This window comes from Nothobranchius furzeri, chromosome 4 (genome assembly GCF_043380555.1).
Source record: "Nothobranchius furzeri strain GRZ-AD chromosome 4, NfurGRZ-RIMD1, whole genome shotgun sequence".
Lineage (NCBI taxonomy): Eukaryota > Metazoa > Chordata > Actinopteri > Cyprinodontiformes > Nothobranchiidae > Nothobranchius > Nothobranchius furzeri.
In genome coordinates this window covers 73,519,344-73,528,465 of record NC_091744.1, presented here as the reverse complement: position 1 = coordinate 73,528,465, position 9,122 = coordinate 73,519,344, and the positions used below count along the sequence as shown (strand labels likewise).

Genomic DNA, 9,122 nt, shown 5'->3' with positions numbered 1-9,122 from the left:
TAAATACAAAAATTAAACGGGTTTGCTTTAATCCTTAAAGTAAACTAAAAAATTCAATTCAAGTAATCAAAAACGAATATTACTACACAGTTGTTTTATTTCCTTAGAAGTAATACCACTCAGTTTTATTATTCAAGTGTGTTGATTGTTTATCAACTTGCAAACATTAAAAACCATGACATTTTACCACTAATAGATGTGATAAAATCGTCTGGACCTGTTGTATACAAACCAGACATTTGAAATCAACTTTAAAGAAAAAGTAGAAATGCAAACTTGCTACCTACATTTTATAAGAAATAATCATTTATAATAAACAAGTAAAATACAAAGATATATAAGTTTGATCGGGCTGTTTCTGTATGAACTTTAGTAGTCACTGAGCTCAGAGCCTTGCTGCTGCTGGCTCTAAAGGCTGATGGAGACAGGGGAGTTTCCCTGGCTGACAGCTGCGCGCATTACTGGGTTAACTCCTCACCGCTCTTCCGGCGCGTGATTCGGCTAGAAGCTCTGATGAACGCATGGACATAAATGCGCGTCTCCGTGCGGAAGTAAAATAAGTTTACGATGTGGAATGAGGTGTTACTATAGAGCAGGGACGATACGACTAGAGCAAACTGCGTTTACTATGTGATGCTGTGTCTGAGCGTGGTAATTCGCACAAACCGCATGAAACGTTGTGTAAATTCCGCCCACCGCGTGCGCCTGCGTCTAAATGGTGTGGACCCACTGACACCAACTGCCTGCAAGCTAGCACTGAGACGTCAAACTAAGCTTGCTGAGCTCGGTATTCACATCATGGATTTGAACAGCATCCTGTCCCAGCTTGAAACCGCAAACGAAGAGGATGTAGAGAAGCTTTTGCACCGGTACAGTCAGGAAGTAGGTCACAAGTTAGCGTATATACATTTGCATTTAAACTATATAGCTTTAAAAAATCAAAACAAACAAGCTAGCTAACGCTATAGCTATCTGATCTGCTAAGCTTTAAGTTAAACCTCAGACCAAGGAGCTGAGCTGAGATTGAGGGTTTGTCAGATGGATTTATTTTATGGTTGAACACATCACTAGGATTCTGTGAGTGAACCTATCTGGATCGTTAGCTGTTTACAGTAGCAACTTAGCCGAGAGGCTAACAGTGACTTCTCTTGTTTTGGTGAAAAACGTTTCCCTGTGTCTAGTGAATTTGGCTTTAGTTATAAAAGTGCATTTGAAGTCTGCTTTATGTCAGATTAACTCTAAGTTTCTAAACATTTCTTTTTTTCTGTTGCAGAACACCAAGACCTTCACGTTCGACCAAAAGGAAGAGTCCCTGCGCAGTGTGAGTGCCTTGTAGGCTGTAATTAGATGAAGTGATGTCTGATATGTCATCATGACTGCGTTTTTCTCTCTGTGCTCACTCAGAAACTGTGTCAGCGTGTGCTGACGATCCTCAGGAAACAGACACGGCCCAGCTGTCAGAAAGCATGTCTGGAAACACTCCGCATCCTGTCCAGAGACAAGCGTGTCCTGGCACCTGTGGCCACCAGGGAGGGGATGCTGGTGCTGACCAACCTGGCAGGGCTGCAAGCAGGACCAGAGGAGGCGGATCACAACCAGAAAGCCTCCACACAGTCAGAGGAGGAGCTGAGAGTGGTGGTGGAGGCTTTAAAGTGCCTATGCAATGTGGTGTACAACAGTCCAGCAGCTCAACAGGTGTGTGTAGACATACAGCTGGCTCGTGGTCTGTGTGCCAGCCTTCACACTGCCCGCTCATGGCACCACGAGGTGGGCCTATTCATACTGCGGCTGCTCTTCCTGCTGTCCGCCCTCCGACCTGACGTGAGAGGAGTTCTGAGGAAAGATTGCCATGCTGTGAGATTACTAGCAGAGGTGCTGGAGCACACCCTGAATGTGCGCTGGGTCGGTACCTATGAAGCTGCTCGTACAGATCCACAGGCCCTGCCTCTACCTGCAGAGAATAACGAGCGTGCCATGGAGGCTCTCAAAGCCTTGTTCAACCTCACACTCACTGAAGTCCGTGATGAGGTGAGGAAACGGGACGGGATTTTCCGAGATGTGATTTGGTTTTACGGCAAAAGATAAAACCCTGATGAGAAGTTTAGCGTGATCTGGGGAGTCTAAAGGCCATGACAAAACTTTTGAGCTTGGATATTGACTCTTTGGTGTGTTGCAGATTATTAAAAAAATATTCTTAAAAATTTGCATTTAGCAAGGGAGTGGCAAGGGGTTCCCAACCACTTTTTTTAAATTAAGAAATACTTTACTCCCAAGATTCACGCTACGATTACAAGATGTCACTATTTATCCTCTGTATGACAGAGTGACAGAAGTGCTGTGGTTAGTGGGGGATGTTTTTAAAACTTGTCTGTGAATTTTCACGCTGTTTAAGCTGAGGAGATATTGAACTTCTAACACTACGTAAGTCCAAACAGCATCACATTTAGTTGATCTGCTACTAGAAATCCACATGTTTTATCCCGTTTTCACTCCTCTCTGCTGCCGAGGCTCTCATAGATTAATTTAAAAAGTTTCAGTGGGTTTTTTTTTTTTTTGCCTTTAGAGCTTTTACCTCCATTCCCCTTGTAGGTTTAAATTTTTTCAACTTTATCGATGACGATAAACAAGATTTTCTCTCTGGACTCTTTGTGCATGTTCTTCTTGACAGGAGGACAACCATCAGTTCCGACTCATCGCTGCCATCCTGCGTCACCTGCTGATGCTCAAAACTGAGACGGAGGATAAAACGGAAGAAGCACACAGGTAGGAATCTGATCGGGTCTGTAAAGGGACGGAAAAACACGACACGACACAACTTCATAAACTAACTGTTTTGTTACGAATGTGGGCTGTTGGAAACTTTATAACAGCCATCCAAAATGCAGCAGCATCGTCTCCCTTTTGATGGAAGGTTAAAGCAGGAATGTCAGGAATTTGCAGCAGCAGACTTGTGAAAGTGACTGACGATCCATGCTTTCATTCTTTTTTAAACACAGAAACAGTTTTGTTTACCTGTTTGTAGCTACAGTTTCGCCGATGGCTGCCGGCTTCTTCAGGCTGACGCTGATGGTGGCGCGTCACTTCCTTCTCCGTTTATCTGCGGGCAGCAGAGGACGTTGTCGCCCTCTACTGCCCGCTCTCCCCTCTCCGACGATGCAGTCCCATGCGTGGTCCAGCGTGTAAACTCCGTCGTCCCTGTTCATGGTCCCACATCCACGTCTCCTTATCTCGATTGCTTCCTTGATCCATCTTTTGTATTTTTGTTGTTCGGTGGTTATGATCCGTGTGCTGTCCCAGTCCATTATATGGTTTTCTCTTAAGCAATGATCTGTTACGGCTGACTTCTTTATTGTACTTTCTGCTTCTTCTTTTGCTGCTCTTGTGTGTTTACGATTTGCCTCTTTCTCGCACTCCTTTCTGTGTTCTATTGTCCGTGTATTGAGTTGGCGTCCGGTTTCTCCTATGTATGTTTTATTGCATATTTTGCATGGGATTTCGTAGATGACTCCACATTTTTGTCCAGCTGATATTTTGTCTTTTGGGTGTACTAGTCTGTTTCTAACTGTTGTGTATGGCTTTGTTGGTGTGTTTATGTTGTGTTTTTTCATTGTTGCTCTTATTTTTTCCGTTATGCCTCTGATGTATGGTAGGGTTATCACTGGTTTTGGTTCTTGTCTTTCTGGGTTTCTGGTTCTTTTTTTGGGTTGTTCTTTGCTTTCTGTTTTTGTTTGTTGTTTTCCTTTGTTTATTGCCCATGTCGGGTATGCGCAGGTCTTTAAAGCGTGTTGTATGTGTTTGTCCTCTTGTTTACAGTCTCTCTCTTCTGTTATTATGTTTGCTCGGTGATATAATGTTCCGATTACTGACATTTTGTGTATGGTGGGGTGTTCTGATGTCCAATATTGACGACACGGGCAACATAAAATTCAATTATGAGTTAGAAACAGAAGGCAGCATAGCATTTATGGACATGAAAATCACCAGACAGACCGACGGGACCCTAAACATAAACACATACAGGAAACCAACACACACAGACCAATATCTATTATGGACATCAGAACACCCCACCATACACAAAATGTCAGTAATCAGAACATTATATCACCGAGCAAACATAATAACAGAAGAGAGAGACCGTAAACAAGAGGACAAACACATACAACACGCTTTAAAGACCTTGGCATACCCGACATGGGCAATAAACAAAGGAAAACAACAAACAAAAACAGAAAGCAAAGAACAACCCAAAAAAAGAACCAGAAACCCAGAAAGACAAGAACCAAAACCAGTGATAACCCTACCATACATCAGAGGCATAACGGAAAAAATAAGAGCAACAATGAAAAAACACAACATAAACACACCAACAAAGCCATACACAACAGTTAGAAACAGACTAGTACACCCAAAAGACAAAATATTAGCTGGACAAAAATGTGGAGTCATCTACGAAATCCCATGCAAAATATGCAATAAAACATACATAGGAGAAACCGGACGCCAACTCAATACACGAACAATAGAACACAGAAAGGAGTGCGAGAAAGAGGCAAATCGTAAACACACAAGAGCAGCAAAAGAAGAAGCAGAAAGTACAATAAAGAAGTCAGCCGTAACAGATCATTGCTTAAGAGAAAACCATATAATGGACTGGGACAACACACGGATCATAACCACCGAACAACAAAAATACAAAAGATGGATCAAGGAAGCAATCGGGATAAGGAGACGTGGATGTGGGACCATGAACAGGGACGACGGAGTTTACACGCTGGACCACGCATGGGACTGCATCGTCGGAGAGGGGAGAGCGGGCAGTAGAGGGCGACAACGTCCTCTGCTGCCCGCAGATAAACGGAGAAGGAAGTGACGCGCCACCATCAGCGTCAGCCTGAAGAAGCCGGCAGCCGTCGGCGAAACTGTAGCTACAAACAGGTAAACAAAACTGTTTCTGTGTTTAAAAAAGAACGAAAGCATGGATTTAGAAAGACACAGCAAGAACACACCTAAGATGACTGACGATCCTCTTGAACTCCCATGCTGGTGGCAGAGATGGTCATGGAAGTTTGACCCATTGACCGGCATCTTTTTTAGTTTGCTTGAATGAGAGCCTGGGACAAAACATGGCTGAACAGGAGGGAGGACCTAAAAGGAGATGTTGTTTTTTTTTTCCCCCTGATACATTTGGATAGTTGTATCTGCCAGGTCTACAGACAAACCGATATATAAAGTAACTTTTTCTCCCCATTTTAAAAGATTTCATCTCTTTCTAAGTCCATGTTTGATGTGTTTGCAGCCATGCTGTTAACCTGCTGAACAACCTGCCCGTGTCCTGCCTGGACGTGCTGATCGACACTCCCGTTCAGGGCGGGCAGGAGAAGTATGGCGGTAAAAACATAGAAGCTGTACAGGTACTACTGGACTTCATGGAGAAGAGAATCGACAAGGTAAAGTTCATCTTCCACAATAACCACAGGTGTTATTTTAAATTTGCTTACATAAGAACTGCATTGAAGCTGTGAAATAGATAAATTTAGGCAAGGATTCACTCCAGTCTTTTGCAGCTGTCCTGGCATACCGCCATAAAGCAGCTTTAGGGAAACAAACGGAACTGTTTGTGGTCTGTTTTGCTCCACGCAGGGCTCCAACTACAAAGAGGGTTTGACTCCGGTGCTCAGCCTTTTAACAGAAGCGTCCAGGTGTCACAGGGAGCTCCGCAGATACCTCAAAGCTCAGGTGACGCCACCTTCAGAGACTCTGGAGAGAAATCAGCTGATGATTTGTGGCCTTTTTTATCGTATAAATGGGAAAACGCTCGGATATTAGACGTTCCTGCTCTGGTTTCAGGTACTCCCTCCACTAAAAGATGTGAAGAGCAGGCCAGAAGTTGGCACCACCATCAGAAACAAACTGGTTCGCCTCATGACGCATGTCGACATGGGAGTGAAGCAGACGGCCGCGGAGTTCCTCTTTGTCCTCTGTAAAGAGAGCGGTGAGTTAGTTTGAGTGCTGCAATGAGACACGGCGCATCAGAAAAACGTGTGTGACATTTTCTACGTGTGATGTCACCGTTTAGTGGACAACCTGCTGAAGTACACGGGCTACGGAAACGCAGCGGGACTCCTCGTGGCTCGAGGGCTTCTGGCAGGAGGGAGGGGAGAGACTCAGTACTCCGAAGATGAAGACTCGGACACAGAAGAATACAAATCTGCCAAACCTTTGTGAGTGATCAACACCAACTTATTTACCGTTGTTTTTGAGCACGGAGAATATAAACCCGGCTCTTTGATCCCCCCCAGCATCAACCCCATTACTGGTCATGTGGAGGAACCCATGCCAAATCCCATTGAAGACATGACGGAGGAGCAGAAGGAGTATGAAGCTGAGAAATTGGCCAATATGTTTGACAAGTTGTCAAGGTAACATGCTGAAGTCTCGTTTTCCCTGCAGAGAAAAGTAGAATTAGTCATAAAAACACCAGAGAACGGCACCAAACTACAGGATTCTGCTCAAAACTGAAAATGTTTCTGTTGTTTCTTCTCAAATGAGGCTGCAGCCATGTTTGTGTTGACCTTTTCCTTTCAGACCAATGTTACCTGCAAAAAGGTGATGGGGAGCTTGCTCCCTGCCAACCGCTTCCTCCAGAGAAGAATCTCCCGCCGCTCAATTAGGCCTCGACTCTCAGCCTGCCGCATTCAGCCGGGCTAAATGGGAGCTTTTCGGCGTGCCGCCGCAGCATCATTACCACCTCCACGTTAATTGTCGCCTAATTGGCCGACGACTCGTCGGCTCTGGTGCCTTTATGCGCCTCGTCTGGGTTTGTAATAACGCACGTTCTGACTTTACTCCATGCATTTGAAGCGCCAGTCAGATGGAGGCAGAATTAGACAAACCAATTTGGGAGGAACAAAGAGGAAAAAGACACGGCTGAATAAACGTGGAAGGAAGCGGAGCGTGTCATTGTTAGGCCGAGAGGACGTTAGGCTGTAATGAGGCACGTGTGTTCAGAATGAGAAGATTCCTCTCCAAGGTTGCGTCTTCTTTCTTCTCTTCCTCGATGAAGACTACAGGTGCTATGGAGATTGCTCGATGCCCGGCAAGAATGCTCCTCCAATTAGCACCTGCCAAACCCTCCAGTCACCCCTGGAGGGGACAGATGAGATGTTGTCAGCTCTTAATTGGAAGTGACCATATACGCGATTTTATGGATTTTACCTGCTCAGTCTGCAGGTGGGTTTTAAATGTTACCGCCACGCCTGAACGTGGCGTTTTTCCCGCATTAAATCCCTCCAATCATGAGGGAACTTCTGAGTTTGAACCTGTCAAATGAAGGCAAATGGGTCCCTTCTTAAATGTTTGATGGATGTTTCTCAGATGAATCATCTGAGAGGGAGTGGTGGCACACAGTGCAGGTATAATTGGATTAGGATAAAGGGGCAGTGGTGGCTTTGAGGAGATTAGTGTGAGCACTGATCCTGTAATTAAACTGCAACAGGAAGGCAGAGGAGGGGAGCTGGGCCAGAGGGATGGCCAGACTTGGCCGATTTTCCATAAAAGGGTTCAGATGGAGGGTCCTCGAGTTGTGTATGAATAAGAGCAAACAAGTCCCAGTTTAAGATCTCGTTAAGGCCGTCCAGTGATACAAAAGCACCTGAATTTAAATGTGTTCTATTATTAGTCCTCGTTTTCTCTCCACAGGCAGAACCTGATTCGGCCGATGGGCGTCCGGCCGGATGGGACATTAGCGCCTCTAGAAGAAACGCTCTGTGATCCACCTGAGGACAACTCCGAATCCGACTCGGACTAGCGCACCAGGCCTCTTTTCCCCAGACAGGAGTCCACCGGGGCCTAGGCACATCCAGATCTGTCCCAGCTCCTCTGGTGGATCCTCAGCGGTGGGCCCAGAATCTGTCATCTTCAGACAAAACTGTTACATGCTGCACTTATTTATGACCTGTTAAAGTCCAGTAGGAGGTGAGATGGTAGAAGTGTGATGTGTTTAAGGTCCTGGCCCACATTCTGGTGCGTTAAAGATAATAAAAACATAGATTGACTTTATCTGTACAACTATGACATTTATAACTACAACTTTGCAGGGTTAATCATTCTTTGGTGTGTTTCAGTTATATACTATTTTCATTTTAAACGATGACAGAAAAGTTTCAGCACACAGCAGGTGGACAGCGGTAAACCGAGGGCTGCCACATCAGGATGTGTTCAGGTAACATGAGAATGGTGATCCAGTCCTGAAGTGGGACACAGCAGAATATTTCCCAGGAGTCTCCGTAGCGACCACACACCCTCTGAGACAGCTGTAAGGTCGTAGGGGAGGTAAATTTAAGAGCCTTTATGGTTGCTGTTGCATCACAAGCTGAGAAAACATGAATATTTTTTTGCTGGATTGTTAGTTTTTATCTGCAGACACTGTTGCTAAGGTTTGAATCATTCCTTCATGTGTACTTCATTTATTCCACTTTTGAGTTTATCGATAGAATGCGCATCACGTACAACTTCGAAAATAACGAACGTGGTAAAGACGGTACAGGAAAGTGCTCTTTTCATCTGAAATCATGCTGCTTGGTGGGATTGGAGGAAGCTGGACACCAGTGCATCACAAGTCCAGAGCTTACTTCGTCCTTTCCTGTCGTGAATTTTGACAATATAAACTTTATTTTAAATTTTTCTACATTTCTTTTGCCAAATCTGCATGTTAAATGGGAAGTTTTCCAATTATCTGTAATTGAAACATTTTTAATAAGCATTTTATTGGTCAGCAGCATGATTAATGACATTTAACACCATTTTAACCAGAGAAATGTTTCATAGTGAGAAATCACAAGCACAGCTCACCTGTGAATCACTACTGCCTGTTCACACCTGAGTTTACTGATGCTTTTTAATATGAGTCTTGTATTTGTTTTGTAAAGAAATTGATTCTAGACCTTTTTGGGTTTCTAATTGGGTTTTGGACGAGTTTGTTTTTGCTACGTTTGTTTTGGGGTACATTAAAAGCTGCATGTATCTGAGGGAGTTCTGTCCTTTTTGTTGTTTTTGCACACAGTAGGCAGAGGATTCCACTTAAAGTTAAATAAAGTGGAAACCGAGAACGATAGTCTTCT

At 44.3% G+C, this 9,122-nt stretch overlaps 1 protein-coding gene across 1 annotated transcript; it reads left to right on the top strand.

Moving 5' to 3' along the window:
• The first annotated feature begins 307 nt into the window (after positions 1-307).
• Positions 308-9,029, top strand: ric8b (RIC8 guanine nucleotide exchange factor B). Its single transcript, XM_015964756.3, has 10 exons — positions 308-882; positions 1,274-1,321; positions 1,405-2,028; positions 2,669-2,763; positions 5,300-5,450; positions 5,644-5,739; positions 5,851-5,995; positions 6,080-6,224; positions 6,303-6,422; positions 7,702-9,029. The coding sequence occupies exons 1-10, from the start codon at positions 634-636 to the stop codon at positions 7,808-7,810; spliced, it is 1,782 nt and encodes a 593-aa protein (XP_015820242.2). The 5' UTR covers positions 308-633; the 3' UTR covers positions 7,811-9,029.
• Positions 9,030-9,122: the final 93 nt, after the last annotated feature.